This window comes from Rhinolophus ferrumequinum, chromosome 15 (assembly GCF_004115265.2).
Source record: "Rhinolophus ferrumequinum isolate MPI-CBG mRhiFer1 chromosome 15, mRhiFer1_v1.p, whole genome shotgun sequence".
Taxonomy (NCBI): Eukaryota; Metazoa; Chordata; class Mammalia; order Chiroptera; family Rhinolophidae; genus Rhinolophus; species Rhinolophus ferrumequinum.
Window position 1 is genome coordinate 20,143,414 of NC_046298.1, and position 20,953 is coordinate 20,164,366.

General features: G+C 45.3%; 1 protein-coding gene across 1 annotated transcript in view; it reads left to right on the top strand.

Annotated features, from left to right (window-relative positions):
* ZFHX3 (zinc finger homeobox 3) overlaps positions 1–20,953 on the top strand; it is a 231,494-nt gene that overhangs the window by 190,734 nt on the left and 19,807 nt on the right. Inside the window, 2 exon segments of the mRNA XM_033127097.1 lie at positions 17,150–17,283; positions 17,440–17,640. Of these exon segments, the coding sequence (XP_032982988.1) occupies positions 17,150–17,283; positions 17,440–17,640 (335 nt within the window).

Consider the following 20,953-nt stretch of genomic DNA (forward strand, 5'->3'; position numbering starts at 1 on the left):
TGAGCATCCAGGTGTGTGGCTCTGTGCTCAGGGCGTCTGTGTTTTTGAGGTCACGTTTCTTTAGCAGCTCTTCCGTGTTGTTTTGCTCTGGATGTGATTCTTCCTCCGTTTCAGGTCCAGTCCCCTATCCCACGTGCTCCCAAGCCCAGCAGAGGGTTTTGCCATGTGGAACTTGATTGGGGTCAACTCTGAATCCCTTAAGGAGACAGCACGGATGCATTTGGGGGCATGGACAGGCTCTGCATATTCTGTGTGTGTCCTTCCTGGCCCCCAGGTGAGCACCGACACCCTGAAATGCACCCAAAAGGGAGGCAAGCAGTGCAGCCAGGCAAGAAAATGTCTCACCAAAAGCAGCAGAAATTGAAGAAATCAGGAAAGGAAGTGCTATTTCTGGAAAAGCTAGCGTCCAGAGAAGAGGGACTGCCATTTCTCATGATGTTGGATTTCTGTACTGAGGGAAAGAGGAGCTAAAACTAAGAAGAAAAGCTTAGGTTTTTTTGAGGAGGAGCAAAATAATTTCTGAGAAGACTTACCAGGACAGATAAGTCTCCCAGAAACCACCACAATAATTAGAGGAAATGATATGACAAGCAACAGAAATTATTGTATTTGGTCAACCTAATTCTTACTGCCTTCCATTATTAATATTGTAATACTTAGATTTTTTTTTTTTTTTGAGAAAATATTTACCTTCTGGAGTCTCTACTGGTTGGGCCTTTGTTACGTTTCCAGGCACAATTGTTCTTAAATCATGTTCAGTGTTGGCCTTCACAATTTAAACAAGATACAGAATCTTGGAGAGAGGCCAGAGGAGAGTAATGAAAATGACTGAAGGTTGAGAAATACTGCCTCTGAGAAGAGGCAGAAGAAATTGGGGCTGTTCAGCCCGGAAAAGAGAAAATCGAGAGGCAGCATTGCCATTTCCAAATATCGGGCGGGACGCACAGTGTACGCTGTGAGTCGCCGTCCGTGTGTCCTGGGAGATGACGGCGGGGCGTCCCTGCAGCTGTGTGAATGGACGGCACTGGACGAGCTGTACTGTCCATGCTGCTTAACACCCCCTTGGGGCCGGGCTCTGTGCCGTCCAGAGGCCTGTGCTCGAGATAATGCTGAGGGATAGGGCCCAGCATGAGCACCTAGGGAAAGTTGTAGGGGAGGACCAGAAAGGAGGGGATGGACATCTGTGTTCAGAGGCAACCGAGTGTGGGCGTAGGATCGTCCTGCGTTGCTTTGCATGGACCAAGATCCCAGTGTGTGCTGTACTGTTAAGGTGAGAGCTCAACAAACTTTGCAGACAGACAGCAATTAAACACATCTGCCCGGAGAATATGAACTTGGGAAGAGGATTTCACAAATGCAGTTTGAAGACTGAGTAAGCTTCCAGACTGTCTGTCTTTTGTTTCCACAGTGTTGGTGCCTGGTTTCTGATCCTGGCTCTGCCATTTACTAGCTGTGTGACCTGGGTCAGGGTACCATCCCCTTTCTGTGCCTGTTTCCTTACATGAGATGAGGATTAAAAATTGTACTTACTTCCATGGGATAGTTATGCAGATTATGTGAATATGGGAATGAATCTTAGAACAGTGCCAGCATATGGTAAGCTCTGTTAGGAAGATTTGTTGTTGTTGTTGTTTTTAATAGCTAAGTTAAATAAGATTAGGAAAACTAGTAGTTGTTTCCCTTTGGGTCCTCCCATATAAATGCAGAAGTTGCTAGGTAGCATGTGGCTTCTGGTAATTTTGAGACGCTGAGGGGGGACAACATATGAGGATTTAGTGGGATCCGGCAAATGATATTTGGTGCAAATGTTTCCTGCAGTCTGTATGCTGAGGACACTAAGAAAACAATAAAAAGTAACTGTCATCTGCAAAGCTCCTACTGTGTGCCAGACCCTTTGCCAGGCACTTTGTGTTTCTCTCGTCCTTACACAAGTTATGGGCAAGCTTTATTGAGGGTGGCTCAATTAAATCACATTCAGAGTTTTTATAATTCAGTGGGAATGTGTCTCCACGGTGCTCGGTGCTCGTGGACATGCTAGGTGATCGGGAACCTACTAGGAGACTTAAAATGAGCACCACAAAAACAAATGTCTTTAATAAGCCTCCTCTTTCTCGTTCATTCATTCAAACAACAGGCCATACTTTATCTCCGAAAGACAAAGACAGGACAGAGAATGAATGAGTAACTCAGAGGTGCACCTTGCCAGTTGTGCAGTGGTAAAGAGAGAAGGGAAAATTCTTTCTCGACTCCTGTAAATGATCCTGTCTTGACCCGAAGCAGAATTTTGTCTATATTGTCTGAGTGTATAATGACAGGCTTTATTAAGGAACTCGGTCGATTTGATCTTGGAATCGATGTCGGTGCCAGCAACCTCTTCTGAACTTTCCTTGGGATCTTCAGTATTTTATAAAAAGTGTCCGCGTTTGTTCCATTTACTCCTGAAATTGCAGTGTTCCTATCTGATGCAATGTGGTGGGGAATGCTCCATCCTGGCAAGTAAATAAATAGGATTTCACAGTTTGCACTGTTGATTAGTGACTGCTCATGATGCAGATTAATAATATTTCAAATGGGCCTGGATAACTGGCTTTTTCTCAGTTGTCGATTATGTAACTGGTTTGTGCAGGAATGGAGAATCTTTACTAAAAAGTTTTAGTTATTTCACATTGGGATGGGACTCCCGGTTTCCTTTTTGGTGTCTGTTGGTAACCCTGTTTAGGCTTATTTTATTTAGATGGCAGGCCTTTTACCTGAGTGGCAGCAAGACAAGCAAGATAGTGATTTGGATTATGGCAGCACCAGTCTCATGGTCAGTGCCTAGGTCCTGCCCCGTGTGCAGGGCACTGGGCAGAGTTCCACCGGTCACAGGTTCAGTGAGGTGACAGGTCTCACCTTCAGGGAATGGAACACTCTAGTGGGGATGTGAGGACCGCCCAATGCTGTCCCTTGGAAATTTCTGTGCTATCGAAATGTTCTGCGAGTATGGCATACAGTACAGTAACCACTAGCCAGGAATGGCTCTTGAGTGCTTGAAGTGTGGTTAGTACCACGTTTATATTTAAATTTAAATTTAAATAGCTGCACATGGCTAGTGGCCACCATACTGGACAGTGCAGCTATAGATACTCAGAACTAACCCTGAGAGAATGCAGTGCAAGTATAACTTTCCAGTTATTATTAAGGCAACATTAAGCTCTCACTCTGCCAGGCACCATTCGAGTGCGTCACACCTGTCCTTCCCAGCAGCCATGCCAGGAATGGCTCACAGGTACATAGGTGTGCTGATCCCCACGGCCCTTGGGTTGGCCAGGTAGGGCCAGGGGCTGCTGTAGCAGGGTCAGTTGCCACTTCATCTACTTTACCAATTTGCCATCATTTTCTGCGTGTGCTATAAGGTGAAAAAGAGGTGGGAAGCATTACTTTATATATGTTATATACATTATTTCATTTGATTCTCACCCCACACTCCATGAAACAGATACTGTAAGTAGCTACCCTCCTCTCCCTGCCATTTTGCAGATAAGTAGACTGAATCCTGAGCGAAAGCAAGTTGCCAGAAGGCATGCGGGCAGGCTCGGACTTGCTTGCTGGCTCTCCCACTTACTAACGTAGGGCAGAGCCCAAGCTCCTACCAGTATGCTCTCCGAGAACGACATTTTTCAGGCTAATCATTTCATCTAGTTTTCATCTCCCTTCTAAGTATGAGGAGTCGCCCCTCCTAAAGTCGTGCAGTGGGAACGGTGACATGACAGCCACCTGTATGTTCAAGATGAGTGTGCCGTGTGGAAAGTCAGCGTTGTGCTCAGTCTGAAAGCAGGATGGTGAAGTGGAAAGAACTCTCTCGATTTGGAGTCGTGCAGCCCACCCGTTAGCGAATGACTTTGGTCAGGGCACTTAGCCTCCTGGAGCCTCGGTTGCCTCATCTGTAAAACGTGGACAAGTGACACCCGCCAGCCAGCCCCAGCCTGGGTCCCATGATGGTGAATGGTGGCACGTGTACCAGCCTTGGTCACATCTGCTCGGGGCAAGTGGAAAGCTCTCTCGTGGACCAATGGAGGGTGCAGGAAGGTTCTGTGAAGCAAAGCCTGTTCCCTAATGCACCGCCATTCTCACCATCCAACTCTGTGGTTTTCTGTTTTGAAACGTGAAAATGGTCCCTTGTTCTCTTTTAGCACTGTGTGTTCAAACGTGTGTGTTCTAGATTGAAGAGCCCCCAGTGCCAGCAACTGAACAATAATTAATGCTGTGATTGTCCAATCAATCATTAATTGCTATAAATTAAGTGATATACAATTAATGTGATGCTTTATCACCAATAATTAGGGGAAAAAATTGAACTCTTGGCAAAGAATCATAGCAAGATGGTTATTTAAATCCTGTAGCCGCCATGGTTTCCAGCCACAGAGCATTAAGTGGGGTCTAGTTAAGCTAATTTGAGACAAGATGACCAGGGGGTGTTGGTGCTTTAAAAAACAAAACAAAACAGAAGGCGGGGGGTCGGGGTGGGATGGCCTAAGTTAAACATCATGAAAATGCTTCAGAAACCCCTCAGTAATGTCCATGTTTATATATTTGTAAAATTTTGAGTTGGAGCTATAGTTTGAGTGTTGTTTTTCTAGGGGAACGGCCTGAAGGGATTTTATTTTAATAATTTTTTTAAATCCATGATGCTCACCTAGCACAGAGCAATTAGTGCAGTGGAGCGTCCCTGATTGGAATCTGCGGAAGATTGCTATTAAAGAAGGTATTAATGGGCTGGCACGGGCTGGGCGACTGTGAGGGAAAGTGTGTTTATGGAGTACGGTGCTGGCAGGCGTGATTTCAATCGGATTTGACATGTTTAACATAAATGTATAGTGTGCCTTGCTCACTGTGTATGAATAATTCCCACAGACCCACTGCCTTTCTAATTACTGAGGTTGAAAAAGAGCAGGTCAGGCACATCCTGGTGGAAATCTATTACCAGCCCTCCCCCTATTCTCCCTGTTGTTTACAGCTTTGTATAAATAGAGATGCCATTGTATGGGGAACTTAGTGCCCGCAATGCAATCTGTGACAGAGACAGAGAATGGACGGGGAGTACAAAAACCCTTTTTTACAAATGGAGTCCATAAAGACAAAAGACAGTATGTGCTGAGAGGAAGTGTTTGTTGTGTGTTAGGAAAAGCACTGGGCTACTCGGTGTCAGAAGCCCAGGGCTCGAGGCCTCACTGCCACTAAGATTAGCAGCTTGACCTTAGGTCTCTGGACCTCAGTCTCCAGATCTTTAAAATGGCAGGCTGGACTAAATGGTTTCTTGTGGTTCCCGGAACACCTTAAAAATAGAATTAGAGGAGGGACGGTTATATGGTAGTGTAGAATCTTGGAGAGTATGAGTTTCTAAAGTCAGAATGCTGGTAACTGAAGGATTTCCCTTAGCTATGGCTAGTTGAAATAGGTGGGTCAGAAGCCTGGACAGAGTTTCAGTTGGCCCCTGGGGCTCTTTCCATGAAGGTAGGACAGTACCAAGCCCGCCTTTCTTGGTGGGGCATCAGAGCACCCCATTCTCTCGCCTACCGTGTTTCCCCGAAAATTAAGACCTAGCCGGACCATCAGCTCTAATGCGTCTTTTGGAGCAAAAGTTAATATAAGACCCGAATATTAATTTTTTCTCCAAAAGACGCATTAGAGCTGATGGTCCGGCTAGGTCTTATTTTCGGGGAAACATGGTAGTCCTGGGTCACTGGGAACCATCACACTGTCAGAGCTCAGTGTGATGCAGACATCCATGGAGAAATCCTTGGAGACTCATGGTGGGTGCCTTTGAGTGGCTGCCCATGTCCCAGCCCCGTCATTGGCTGGAAGCCAGGCCATTCACCACCACTATGCCTCTGCAGAAATCATTTTGGCTGAATTCTATGTCCTTCTGGCACTTGGTTCCATTTTCCACCTCACCCAAAAGTAAATTTGCTTTTGCAGTAGGGTGCATGTGAGGGAATGCTGGGAGCCTGGCTTGCATGGCCCCTTTGTGGTTCCTGTTCTTGCCAACGGAAACTGTTTTTGGTTTTACATTTTTGCACACAGATGGGAATTGTGCAGCCATGTCAGCTTTTCCAGAGTCCACTTGTACCCCTCCCCCACCTCCACTTCCCACCTTTTTTTTTTTTTTTTTTTTTTGGTCCAGGCCACTTTCAGTATAACTTGGCTGCTTAAAGTCACTGCAGGCAGAATTCTGTCTCACAATTGAAAACAAACCATTTGAACTATTTTTAATGTTGGGAAGCAAAAATAGATATAGGGTGTGGTACATATCTGGACTCGCGTGAATTCCAGTAATTCAGAGGCTTTGGCTTTGAGATTTTATATGGTAAGTCATAAGAAAGATAGGGACCACATCAACTGAGCAAACACTTTTTGAGCATATATCTGAGGCAGATACAGGATATGCAAAAAAGTAAGGAACTCACTTGTTAGGAGGGGCCTAGTATGTAATTACCTAACTACCTCGCAGCGTCATGAGAATTATCATCAAGGTGTATAGATAAAGGACCAAGAAAATATGGGTTAAGGAGCAAATCATTTTTCATCACTATAGAAAAATACCTTGTAAATTTGCATATTGTTCTTGGAAAGGGGTCATGTTCATCTTTCTGGCTTTTTCGTGTTTTAGGTTTTGTACTGATGGGGGAAGTACCTCTGTTATTAAACTCGTGGTCATGATTTTTTTAAAAAATGCCATGGTACCTTTCTCATGGAATATCAGAGCACTTTTGTTAGCCACTCACATTCTTCCTGAGTCCAACTTTATCTCTATTGTACCGGCCAGAGAACTAGGACTCATCGATGGGAACTCCTGGGGGTAGGATTTGTGATCAAACCCTAATTTGCCTTCTGGGTCAAGGATATGTTCCCCAGATTATAGAGCTAAGGAGCGTATAACATGGTAATTTTCTCTTATTATAAGAAGATTGGAGAAAAGTTGAAAATCCTGTTTCTCTAGTTGTCAAACGGAATTGTCAGCTCTTTATGGTCAGGACTATGTCGCATTCATTCATTAATTCATTCATTCATTTTTGTTTTTTAATAAGACTTCTTTTGGAGCAGTTTTAGGTGTACAACAAAATTTAGAGGGAGGTAGCGATTTCCCATTATCTTTGGCCACGACACTTGCATAGCTTCCTCCATTATCAACATAACTCACCTGAATGGTAGTTGTTGGTTTTTTGTGTTTTTTTTAACCAATGATGAAATTACATTGGCACGTCATAATCACCTATATTCCTTAGTTTACCTTAGAGTTCACTCGTGATGGTGTACATTCTGTGGGTTTGGACAAATGTGTAATGACATGTATCCATCATTATACTATCGTACAGTGTTTTCAGTGCCCTAAAATCCTCTGTGCTCTGCCTGTTCATCTCTGCCCATCCCCTCATTCATCCATTTTGTAATCTCCAGCACCTAGCAAGTGCTTAATACTCTTAGAATGTTCATCCACTATCTGTTGGGAAAATAGCATAACCATGAACACTTTCGAGTCCACGATATTCTACTTTCTGCTTTTTAGACCTCAAGCCTACGGGTTAGTAAGACGGTTCCACATTGATCTATGGAGAAGGCAAATCAAGGTTGTCTGTGCTTGTCTTTAAAACCAGGCCTCTCCCCACACGCTGTGGTTCTATGGCCACACGTCGACCCATATTATTTCCCAGAGATACTTCCAAAAATGAAACCATAGCAACAAATGTTAGAGCTCTCATCCTGCGCTGGACTCTGTGGTAGATTTCATACGCCTGATGTTTCTTGCTAGCCTCACAGAAACCCTGTGAGCAGAGACTGTTCTCCCATTGAGGGACGAGGAAACTGAAAGCTCAACGTGGTCGAGTAAAATGCCTGAGGTCACGCAGCCGGGATCAGAATCAGGTTGTGGCAGCACTGCAAACCACTGTGCTTTGTGACTCAGCCAGGAGACTGTGCCTTTGTGCAGAGAACGTGGCCACAGGAGAACAACACGTGAAGCCATCAGTCCTTGAGGTGTCCCCAAAGGTGCACGAGAGCACGTCTCACCCCGTCACACAGATCCTTTGTCCTAGGCCCAGGGAGGGCTTTGAGCAAGCTGAGCATGGGGGCTCCGTGGATACTGAGAAACGCGGATGTGAGTGTGGCTCGGTGAGGGGTTTCCCTGTCTCTGGACAGTACAAAATTCCAAGAGGAAACATTTCCGGTCTTGGTTCCTTTAAACCTACAGGAGAAAGTGGAGAATCACTCCCATTTTCCAGCCTTACAGGGACCTGAGTGATAACTTTTTTTACCCAAATACCGATTCTCACACACCCCTGTCAAACCTGGACAAGCACGAAGAAGTCCATGGGGGAGCGTGAGGAAAGCTGATTTGTTAAAGGTACTGAAAAGTGAAGCCCAGGGCTCTTTGTGTCTTGTCACCATGCTGGACCTAGATTTTACGTATGTGTATATTTTCATAAGTTCAGTTTCATTGTATAAATTCGGGAAGATAGGTTTGGAAGGAAGAAAAAACTGGAAGAGCATTGTTATACTCCAATCTCTGGGAGTCTGTGCTGTGTTAGGGCTCAGAGACCCTAACTATCCTAATTAATGTTTGATTCCATGGGGACTAGATGAGCTTCTGTTAATTAACTTCGGCCTGGTCCCAGAATGACCCACACGTCCCCTTGTTTTGACCTACATCTTGTACCTCTAGACTTTTTCTTCTGTCAGTTCAAGTGTCTCTAAGGTCCTGCCCATTCTGGTTTTCTCCAAGTTCATGGTCATCTTAGTCCTGTAATTAAGCCAGAGGACAGCGTGATAATGCAGACCCTGGTGTAGTCCCTGACCGTGGCCACCATCCTCACAGAACACTGTGACCACGGCTGCAGATGGTGTCTGCACAGTGCAGGAGGCTCTCTGTGTGGGGGGAGGACAGGACATTTTGGGGGAACTGATAAGAGACCAAAGGCAGGCCAGCTGACTTGATGCCTCAAAGGGATATCAAGTCCCTTTGGTCCCCAGCTCCTGGCACAAGCTGGTCTCGTGATGGCAGCCCAATGTCTAGAATTTATTGACTAGACCGTCAGCCAACGTTGGTCTAAAAGAGGAGGTGGCTGCTGGCTGTTTGGGTAGGTGATTCATTCACAAACGTGAGCCAGAGGGAGCAAGGTGTCTTGAAATTAAATTGTGGGATGACCTCTTGGGAGCTCAAATCATTGTGGTTAAGCAGCCTCATGCCTATTTCAACAAGGAATTAGTGCAACAGATTGATGCCTCTGGTGTAGGGCTTAGCACTGTTTTCTCCCCAAAGATGCAGAGCAGGCTCCTGGAGCCACCACTCAGCATGGGCCCGCCGCGCCATCTTGAGGCTGCATCCTGGGAAAGCAGAGGCCGCACAGTGTGGCGTGATCCCCCGTTCCCGGACTGTGGGCTTGTGCACACAGGGGCTAGTGTGCATCTCGGCATCCTTCCTAGGGCTGAAGCAAAGGGCGCCCTGGGCAGGTGTGGTCTGCAGGTGCCAAGGCCTGGGAAGCCTGCACTGAAAAGATGCTTCTCCTTCTGCAAAGCGGAAAGCACCCAGTGGTACTTGTCCTCTTCGCAGAGGTTCTCTAGGACATGTGGAAAGATCGGGATTTCCATAAGCAAGGCAGTTTGTCATTATTCTGGATTGCCCTGCTAGCAGAACACATGGTGGTTATTCCTTCTGGATTTCTTTGAAAATGTGTCTGTGTCCCACTAAGGGACAGCCATATTTAATCTTTGGTCTGAGGGGGAAAACTTGTAGTTTTGAGACCAGGCCGCTGGGCTTTTGTCCCTGAGTGTAGATCGATGGTGAGTATCCTGTTGACAAGAATCATTCAAAAGTGGATTGGAAGATCCACCTGCACCTGCTGGGCCCCCCTCATTTAATTCTAGCCCAACCACAAAGTGCTAAGGTTCCTACCAGTTACAAAAAGCTTTGGCTCTGACAGTGCTTCTCAAAGTGTGGTTCGTGGACCATCGGCCCCACCTGGGAACTCACTAGAAATGAAAATTCTCTTAATCAGACCTATTCTCCGGAGTGGGTCCGATGATCTGTTTTAACAAACCCTCCAGGGGATTTCTGACCACACTCCAGTTTTTGAGGTCATCTCAAGGCTGTGACCTCTCAGTGACATGCATGAAGTGTGGAGACCTAGTTCTCCTTTAACTGGATGGAAAGCCCTGAGCCCCTGCTGGGTGAGAGAGGTACAGAGCTCTCCTAAAAGACTGGAAAAGTACCTAGAAGAAGCACAGGTCCTGAGTCTTAGCAGAGGTAATCCTGGATAGTAGGACTGGGAGCAGGAGAGAAGTTTGGTGAGAGAAATAAGGTCACCATGAAGGGTGATCAAAGGCCTGGAAATCTTTATCTAAACGCTGCTTATAAAGTGACACCTGAATGAAGGGGACACGGCACGGCACCTTTCTGCACTGCTCTTGCAACTTCCTGCGAATCTATAATTAACTTCCAAATAAAAAGCAGAAAACAAATATAACAACACCTAAGAGCTTCTGAAGTTTTGAAATGCTGGCCTGTCTAGTCACATTTGACTTGGAGGAAAAAAACAATCAGCCAATCCCAGAGGACCAGTGGCTGTCCTCTGTAGCATAACTCCATTTTCTTTGAAATCCTTTCTGGAGACAGAGAGACGTGTCTGATAAGTTGATGAGACCTGTATGTCGTGCTCTGTCTATCTAGGCATATTCTTCTCCTTTTTGAGTAGGTGGTTGTAGTTCTTTAGAACGCTTCCTGGAGACATACAGAAGCAGCCTAGCTTACGGGTACTGAGAATGGGACTGTGTTTTGAATAGAAGGTTCTTTACCTGACTGTCTGGACTTTTGGGCAGATTCCACACCTTGCTGGGAAGGGAGAAGCCCTGGCTTCGTGTTAGCCAAGGCGTGAAGACCACCCCGGCTGGGTATGCCCTACACACCTCTGCTTCACACAAGTTCCCGGACGACTCCTTGAAACATCTTCAAGTACTTGGTTGGAGGCAGAAGGAGACCCTGCTTGTTTACAGACCAAGTTGGCAGCAGAGCAGACCCTTTAAAGCAGGGGTGTCCAAACTTTTTTCAACGGTTTTCACCAAGGGCCATATGCGGTAAAATACACAAACAGCCGGGCCACTCACTCGAGGTGAAGTACGTATTGCCTCACCTGGTTGATTTAAGTAAATTAAATATATTTTTGGAATTTGCTGTGGGCCAATTAACAATGGATTGTGAGCCCCAGTTGGCCCGCGGGCCGCAGTTTGGACACCCCTGCTTTAAAGGAACGGCTGTTCTCTGTATTAGGGGAGAAAGAGAATTTAGCCAGATTTCTGGCCATTTATCAAATTCAGTAGCTCCACAGGAGACGTGCATATGAAATCCTAGCCTCTGCTCTGGGGAGGGAATAACAAGCAAATGCCAACGGCAGCTCCACTTTCAACGACCGCATGGAGATCACAAAGTCCGGAAGCACAGACTACCCTCTGAAAACAATGCATTTTTGCTGTCCAGAAGGAGGGCGAGGAAGGATGAGAAGCTGAGGGAGAAGGGCCATAGAAAGAGCACATTGCCCCTTTCATTTCTTGATTGTTAAGAGCTGAACGACCATTTTCAGATCTAGTGAAGCTTCTGTGTCTGGTGTGCTGGGGATAGTTATCCCAACTCTAACACTGAGTATGGAGTTGTGTGAATTTTTTTCTCCTTAGTCAATGGCGATAGATAAAAGATTGCTGTAAATTTCTGGGGCAGGTGGCAAGCTGGTTTACGGAACACAAGGCTTACGGAAAGTAGCATGAATTAATAATCATTTAATTGGCTCCTCCATTATGTTGCTGGTTTGGGAGATGGAAGTTTAGATGGAGGGGCTGTCAGTGGTACTTTAGCTAAGAGTCTGATGGTTGAGAAGTGGGGGTGGAGGCTGCCTTTGGCCTCCCCACAAGAGTTGTGTCAGGCAGCATCCCAGACCCTCAGTGGGCTCACCTTGGGGCCCCCAAAAGGAAGAGGGTCAGCACTTTGGTGAGCACTACATCCACGAGAGGAAAGGCAGCGGAGACTTCCCAGCAACGTGGACAGCTCAGCTCATGTCCAGGACCTCCTCACAGGAGCCCTTGTGTGTGTTGAGTGAGGAGACAACGAATTTCGCTCATGAAACAGAAAGGATTTCTACCAATGCTTTTGGTTTTGGAGGGCAGCCAATGTCTCGGCTAATGATTAGAGAAAGCCCAAAACTGGGTACCTTAAGATTCCATTTCTTCTTCATTTCCAAATTTTCCTCAGGTTTCTTTTTTCTTGAGGCAGCAACCCCATGTCTTACCTGGCTTCACCATTGTCCAGACGGTGTCACTAGATGAGAAAGGAGGCATGTGTGGGCATTAGGTCCACTGGCATGCTATGGCATTACCAGTACAACTCCCAAGTTTTCGGTGACTTGGATGTTATTAATGGGTTAGTGAGGATTGGAATTGGGCGGGAATTCATTCTAGGAAGAGTGGTTTTATCCGGTGAAGTTACATGGCGCTGTGTTTCTACCATACTTGGCCATTTTATAAGACCCCTAAATTATACTATTCTTTAAAGTAAGTCACTTCCTACCTGAAGCTTTACTGGGCTTGTTTTAATTATTCTGTGTGCTTAGAGCATAATAAAACCATGTCTTGAAAATTGCAAATAAAACCTGCATGAATTCACATTGGCTCTCTTCTCTTTCCTAGTCCCTCTAATTAGTATGTCAAAAGGGGTAACTTTTTAAATAAGTATTTTTAGAGGTTAAACACTCCCCAAATATGCTAGAAACAAAGGATATCTGGAATTTGATATGTGCCTGCGTAAGTGATTTTTCCCTGTAAAGAAGTCATGCATTGATTACTATGTTTCCCTTTGAAATGAAATTCTTATGCCTAGAATATAGAGGAATCTGGAAGAACCATGGAGTCATGAATCAGGTCTGCTTCTCTATATGTCTTTGTCAGCTGCAGTGGCCAGCCCCTCACAGCTGAAGGGGAAATGGTGGCTTGCAGCCCAGAAAGCCAAGTTTGAGTTGTTTGTACTCCATAGCAGGGATAAGCCAGTCCTTTCTGTGCCTCTTCAGCGAGTTGGACAGGACAACCGTACCTCCTGACAAGGCGAGTAAATGTTCCTTCACTCCTTGTAAAGTTTGCATGGCAAGGAATCCACAGTTCACATCCTGTCAGGTTTCGGGGAGGGTTTGACCCAGCATGCCGTTGTCGCAATACCCCATTCGCCCAGCTTTGCAGAGTATGTAATCTATAGTTTATCACTCCACGTGATTCCTTGCCAGAGTTTTATCCTCTGTGAACTGCCGGGACCCTAGCGTGTTGTCTGTGGAAGATTCATTGGGATTTAACGCACATTGTCATAGGACATTGCTGCCAAAAGGAGAAAAAAATGCTTCAACCAGCAAAGTAAAAAATACCACCTGATGTTTTGCACAGTATGGATCTAAATATCAACCTTTTCGTGGACAGTTCAATTTAAATGTTGAACTATATAATTATAATATTAAAAATAATAGAACTACATGACAAACTTAGAAAATGGGGAAATGGTCTATGATGCCATCAGCTACATACAACAATCATTTTCTTTTAGTCTTTCTTTTAAATATATATATAGCTATTCTATGGTATGATGCACATTTTATCTTATTCTTTTTCCGGTTAACCTTCTTAAGGACTTTACCACATAGTTTCATAGCTGTCATTGTTAGTGTTGTCTAATACCCAACAGAGTGGCTGTAGCATTATTTACTTAACCAGGCCCTGTTGTACGAGACCCACATTGTTTCTAGTTCATTTTGTCGTTATTGTGAAAACCACCATGGGTAGTCATGCTTCAAGTTGTTTGCATTTTTGTTGTCAGTATAAACCAAAGGTCCCAGGTACTGTTTAAACTATGTCTTGCCTCAGGAGTGCATCTATTTCCATTTCACTAACGTGATGTCGTAGTGTCCTTAAAGTGATCAGTAATTGATTTTTTTAATGTTTTCTAGACTGTGACTTCTCTGCCAGAATTGAAGTCAAAGTTTAGAAAAGTCTTCAAAGCAGAAAACCACAGTGCTTTTTCTCTCTTGGTGTTTGTACAGCCTCATTTACTTATGTCTACAGTGTGTGCTAGTGATGGAATTCAAGTAGACATTGATTTTGAGACTTGGGCCCTTCTGAAGTTGTTCAGAGAGAAGAAGCTTGAGAATACCTCAGACTGAGGCCTAGATTCAACCTGCATCCAGCCTGCTGATGGAGAACTCACACAACTGTTTGCCTGTCTAGAAAAACTGTAGAAAGACTTAGGTACCATGGCTTGATGGGGATTGACATTTTACTGTCTGAGGTCAAGCTAGGAGGGGGCCTGTCAGCCTAGTTAAGAGAAGGAGCTAGTAAACTGCAGGTGACTAATGTCCGCTTCTAGACAGATCCAATCTAATAAAAATGCATGTTGTCCTGGGTGGACGGGAGATGAACCCCAGAAGTTTTTATATCTGTGGATGTAGTATTTCATGTTATGTAGCAGGGCTGTTGTGTTACTGGGGAGAAAGAGAAATGAGGGAGTGATTTTATTTTTTTAGAACACTTTATAAGGACTCCTTAGCTCGAGCTCACAAAGGAAGCTTTAGAATTCCAGAGCAGTTTTGAGTTTCAAAAAAAAAAAAGTAATAAAAGTTCCCCTCTCCATGCCGGGGGGAAGAATAGTGGATTCTGAAACCAGAATTCTCACCTCTGCAACCTTATCACAATTCATCTTGTGTTCAGCATTGAAGGAAGAGGATGGACTCTTTGGTCCTGTGAGGAAGCTAACGCCGCGCTGGGTTACACTGTGTGCTTTTCAGCTCTGAGTGAGTGAGATGAGTTGGGTGGTGTCAGCCTCGGTGCCCATTCATTCACACTGTCGAGCAAGTGCATGACTGACAGTCATTCTAAAGGGGGGCCGCAGGCAGATTTACAAGGTTGATGTCATGGTCCTGTAAAAGCAAGTGTTGTTTCAGGTCAGGCGGACTAACAAAAAGACAGGGGTGGGTGTCCAGAATAGAATCTGTGTCTTGGTTTGCCTCTAGCGGGAGGAGGAGCAAAGATCACACTTTCCTCGCTACAGGCCCTGAGCCTGGCCCAGTGCCTGCAGGTTGGAGGTGGAAATAGGAAAGGAGAAGGGATGGCTGTGAGAAACAAGCACCCAAAGTACCAGCTAATGAATGCCGCTACCCACCCCATCTTTAGAATGCGTTTGAAGAACTAACACATAGAAGATAACCAGTAAGCAAAAATGAAAAACTGATGGAGAATAAGGAACCTGTGGGGGACAGGGGAAACTTAAGTCCCCGAAACCTTAGTTAATGACTCCTTTCATGGGAGTGTTCAGGCAGGCCCCCATCACACCATCAGGTCGAACCCCTGGGACACAAGGCTCCACAGGATCAGGTCTGCGGGCGGCCAGGAGATGGGAAGTGGGCCATGGGGGAACTGGTCTAGAACGTTACAGCACCTAGTTAATCGGCAGCCAGTCCATCACATTAAATATCCAGCCGTCATGTATTACCTTTCAAGTGAAAATGAATAACTCCCATTAAGAGCAAAATGGGTTTGAAGTCGATTCGAGACAGATTAAAGTACTGTTATGAATGTGTGTGTTGGGAGGAGGAGAGGTCTGTGTGTAATATGCTTGTCCTTGTACTTTTTAAATAATAGATGTCCTACAAACTTATGTAGACCAGGTTACCAAGATACTGGGGTTAAAGGTCACGAGATGTGCATTCAGGGAAGAGCATCGACTTCCTGGAATATTTCCTGCGTTTGGCAATTTTTTTTCCAAAATTATTTTGTGGCCTTATAATTTTAATGAATAAAATTGATTTTTTAAACTTGTTTATTAAAGCACACATCTGTAATGACAGCATCTTAGTATCCACATCAGGACCAATTTCAAAGCTGAGTGTAAAGTGGAAACGTGAGCCAGGTCACTAGATTGGATGAGACAGAAAGCAGTTTGGCCAAAGAGTAAAAACTAAGCTTTCTAAACCAGTGACTTCAATGCTGAGTCAAATTATTTTTCAGTGAGGGCAGTGGGTATAAATTTTCTCTCTACCCTCTTCAGGATTTTTTTATTTCTTACCGCTTTTAGCAAAATTCTAAAAAATGGAGTCCCACGTCCAAAACAAGTGAGAGAGCCAATCCTAAATACTGAGCAGGTTTGGGAATGACTAAATCCAACCATGTTGGGAGTTTTTTACGCTGGAGGAGCCCTGCTCTGTCCTGGTTAAACCCTGAGCCTGGCTGCTTTCTCATCCAAATCTTCCAGCTCCCTTTGCACGCTTCAGAGAACTTCCACCAACTTCCGCATCCACTGTTTGCTCCTGTAGTCATGTGACTCCTCATTAATTAGTGTTCTGGTTTTTTTTTGGTGAAGTGGGATGCAAAGGGCATGGTTTAGGCAAACAAATAGGAAACATTCCCGAATCTCATTCACTCTGAGTAAACTTTTGTGTCTGGAGCTTTGGCTAGATTATAAGTTAGATTCAGGTCCTGCCTCGTTCTACTCTTCAATGCCCAAACTCTTCCCCAAAAGCAAGTTGCTGAACCCAAAGTCATTTGTATGCAGGTATCCGTGTGGGCCTTTCTCAGGTCACGTGTATCACGTCTTCCGCAAGGTGCTGTGCTGTGATTCCAAGAGCTGGACAGTAAAGTTGGGGCACACAGTTTATCACATCTGTGAAAACAGAGTGCGTCTGGCAGTCAAGTTGACTAGTGGTTGGTGAAGCCATTGGTGAGACTCCCCTCCGCCCCCCACCTTCAGCTCTCAGGCCTCCCACAAGCCAGTGAATTGTGTCTTGATGTGGGGAGGTCAGACTAGACTGAGTTTAGCTCAATCCAGCTCAGCCTTGGAGTCCATTTCTTTTCTGTCTTAGTGTTCAGTTGTTAAAGTAGTGACAGAAAATTCATGGGGGGCTGGTTAGGGGGGGCGGGGAAAGAAACACTTGCTTCTTTCCCAACATGCTTAATAAGTTGGTCCGGATGCTCATGCTGCTTGAATTTTGGTGTTTCAAGAAGATCCTGTGCGATAAATGACTGTTGACTGTCACCCAACATGCGCCCTGTGGGAGCCGGCCTGGTCTGGCTGCTGTACTGCATCTTCTGCTTTTTCCTCCAGCATCGTCCAGCCAAGCAGAAAAGGAGCTGACAGATTCTCCTGCAACCTCCAAACGCATCTCCTTCCCAGGTAGCTCGGAGTCGCCTCTCTCTTCGAAGAGACCAAAAACATCAGAGGAGACCAAAGCGGAGCAGGTGAGGCGGGGAGGGGCCTGCTGCTGGGGGAGGGGGCGCGTTTCAGGTATCGGTGGGGACTGAGCCCATGGGCAGACCTACGGGCGGGCTCGGGGCGGGCACGGTCGCCGGTGGGAACTGCAGATTCAGCCAGAGGGCTGGGTGTGTCCCCCACAGATGTACCAGTGTCCCTACTGCAAGTACAGCAGCGCGGACGTGAACCGGCTGCGGGTGCACGCCATGACGCAGCATTCCGTGCAGCCCCTCCTGCGCTGCCCGCTGTGCCAGGACATGCTCAGCAACAAGACCCACCTGCAGCTGCACCTCACACACCTGCACAGCGTGGCGCCTGACTGCGTGGACAAGCTCATTATGACGGTAAGAGCCAGCAGCAGGGCCCCGGGGCTCTTCTTTCCCCGGGGTCAACAGCGAGGCAGTAACATGGACAGGATACCATGGGATTGGAGAGAAGGCCAGTGTACAGCGGGAAATGTCAGAAGTGGGCCTGGTCCTGTGACTTCTGTCCTACTGTGCCTGCCTTAGACTTGGCACGACTGTGGCCCAAAGAGCTGGATCTGTACGATTCTCATCCTTTCCTCGTCCTCCTCTCCCTGAGGAATGCGGAGGCCTAGAGTAGCTCACCTTTTATGTGAAGAGACTGTTATTTAGATTCTCGAAACCTTTACTGTACAGGTCATGCTCTGCCCTTGTATTTCATCCTCACAAGAATCTGACACATTTACATTAACAGCTGAGGAAAGAGGCTCAGAGAAGTTAACTGACTTGATGTCACTTGTAAGGTGGAGTTGAAATGTGATCCCACATTTTACACCTCTACGAGTGTGGCTCTGTAACGTGGGCATCTCTCGAGTGGACACTTTTATTCTCAGAGCAGGAAAATGGTCAGTTGGAAAGCACGTGTTGATTCTTGAACGAGGGCTTTGCATTTTGAACCTGACTGCATACAGGGTGCTATACCTGCAGGTTTTGAAAGCGTGGCTTTAAGTGGCTTCTATAAACATGGCCCAGAAGGTTAGTTAGAAACATTTAAATCTAATTGTAAAACTTTACAAAGTACCACAGGTAACACTAATGTGCTACTTTCTGTCTGTGCTGGGGCTGCGCTGAAAGCCCTTTCCTTATCACTAGAGGGAAAACCACCAAAGAAAAATACGTCTCCGACTTATTTCAACGGTGGAATGATGAGAAGTCAATTTGATTGCCTTTTCGTGTGAAGATTCCCGGAGAGGTAGTCTGTTCAGAATTCCATGGTACAACATGTGGGTCACAGACATAACCTGTAGGCATTTCCCATTCCCTTTGGTTGTGGCAAAATTAACGAATAACGTTGTAAGTGACATTTAGTCGTGAGGAACATATCGTTGATGGTGCATCAAGAGAACTGTAGCCCCCAGTGGGCAACGCAAAGGTGACCTAGCATGAGTTTCATTTCAGAGTTCTTTCAAGTATAAATTCACTTTCCATGGGTATTTTCAAATAGACTGGTGAACATTGTTGAAAGTGTCTCTGTAAGTGGAAACCTCCTTCTTTGCATGGGTGGCTTTCTGTAGGTGTTACAGGTTTCCTTGGCATTCTCACCAGCCTTATTTGGTAATAACAAGGGGGATTTTCTCAGGCCTCATCACACCTCCCACTGATGGCCTAGAACCATGGGAGCTTAAAGGTACAGAAAGAGATGTGGGGAGAGAAGCATTTTTAATACCTAGCTACATTTTCCTTTTGCTGAGGTGATTATTTTTCCCGTTTAATGTAAATTTGGTCTAGGATGGGGGCCTACAGTAATCTGTATGGTTTCTTTTATACATCTCTAAGGACTAGAGTATAAATTATATTTCAAATATCCATTGCTTGTCACATTTTTAGAACAGCAGTAGTATTTAGTGACAGCAGTAACGTTTCAAGTAGTGAGTCTGGTGGTCATTGTGAATCTTCTTATTGACCAGCAGTCTTTAAGGGCGGATGTTAGTGCTGTGATTGCTTGGGTACCAATCCCTGAGATATTTCAGGTGTTACTCACTCACTAGCACCTTCTCAAAGCAGTGACTCTCAACCTTTATGGAGACTGATGAAAAAGATTCAGGAGCTTTCCTAGGTTATTGTGTGTAAAGTTTGACAACCACTGTTAAGACCTCTAACCAGTATTATGCATATGGAAAATTGTGCAGTGCCAGGGAGCACAGGGATACCCTAAAATTCACCCATGGAACCAGGTTGATAAACCTTGTCCTAGAAGAATCCCTGACACCCTAATTCTGTAGGAGAAACATGCTCCCGAAAGGGGCTGTTCTTGGCACCTTGTACAGAATCCGCTGTGCACCTCGTTGTCCCACAGCGGGCAATGGAGATGTTTTCTAGACGTTTCTGAAAAGTGTACAAATTGTGGGGAAATGTGCTGATTATAGCAAGTCCATTTGCTAGAAACAAAAGGAAGTGAATGGATTCAGAAATAAAGTTGAAGTTGTAGGAAACCCTAGTTACACAAGGGTTTTAACTCGTAAAGGTGTGTGTAAGGCTGACTTTGGTACTGTCTCTTTGCATGAGAAGATGGAGTTATTGCCTGGCTGTCAGTATTGAATTGGTTTTCTAGTTATGAGGATGGTTTGCATTGAGCTAAATGGAGCATTTCCACCTAGATCCTTAATTTCAGTAGGAAAAAATGAGCAGCCTGGGCTCTAGGAGAATTTGCGGCCATACCTTAAGGTGAACCTAGAATCCTTCTTGAGGACTAGATCTGGGTTGCTGCCCTGATGAATCAAAACAGATGCCACCTCCTTCCTCTGAAAAGTTTGGTGTTTAAACAGAATTTTCATTTGTTTTACAACTAAGTGATTATAATGAACCTTGTGGTCAAAATCATGCCCCCAGGGTATTTTACGGTAATCTTATTAGAAAATTGACCATGGGGAAGTAAGTATTGGTTAGGCTTTCTGACTATAAATCTGTTTGTTCCTGGCCAACTGGGGCAGGAAAATCTGAAAACAGCATGTTGAGAAATGCCCCTCAAATCACAGCTCCCTTTTCTAAACAGTATCATTAAGGAATGGCCAATGCACATCCTCCAACAGGAGAAAGTTACGTCGGCATTGTCCCTGAGTGGCTAGGATGAACAGAGTGAGAGGAGAGAGTCTTCTTCCTTGCCCAATGGTTTGACAGAGTTAGCCGCCGGGGGCTGCAAAATAGGAAAAGCCAGCAAAAATCCACCAAATGGACCGTTCCTAGCAGACATAGGGTGTGTCTATGGTATCTAAGGCTATAAATTCTGGTAAATATTTTTTGCTGTCTGGGTCCAAGGTCTTAGGATCTGGTTTGAATTGGGTTTCAGTCCCTCTAAAAGTAAATTCCACCCTGATAAATGGAAATAGATTACTTTCTACACAATGTCTTTCCGTTCAGTTGTAAATGGAGAGTGTTTTGAGGAGGCTTCATTTAATAATACCTTATCAGACAGCTTTCAGGAACCTGCAGTGTCTAATATGTCTGTTGCTATGGTAACAGCTGCTTGCTTATGCTCTGCATCTCATATCTGTGTCTTCCATGGGCCCCCGTCTTTTTACCAATGAAGGGGCTTGAAAAATATTCTCCACTGGGAACAATTGCAGCTCTGGCCCTCCACTGTGGAAACTGCACCCACAGCACTTCATTCTGCTTGGCCTACTGGAAACTGAGCTCC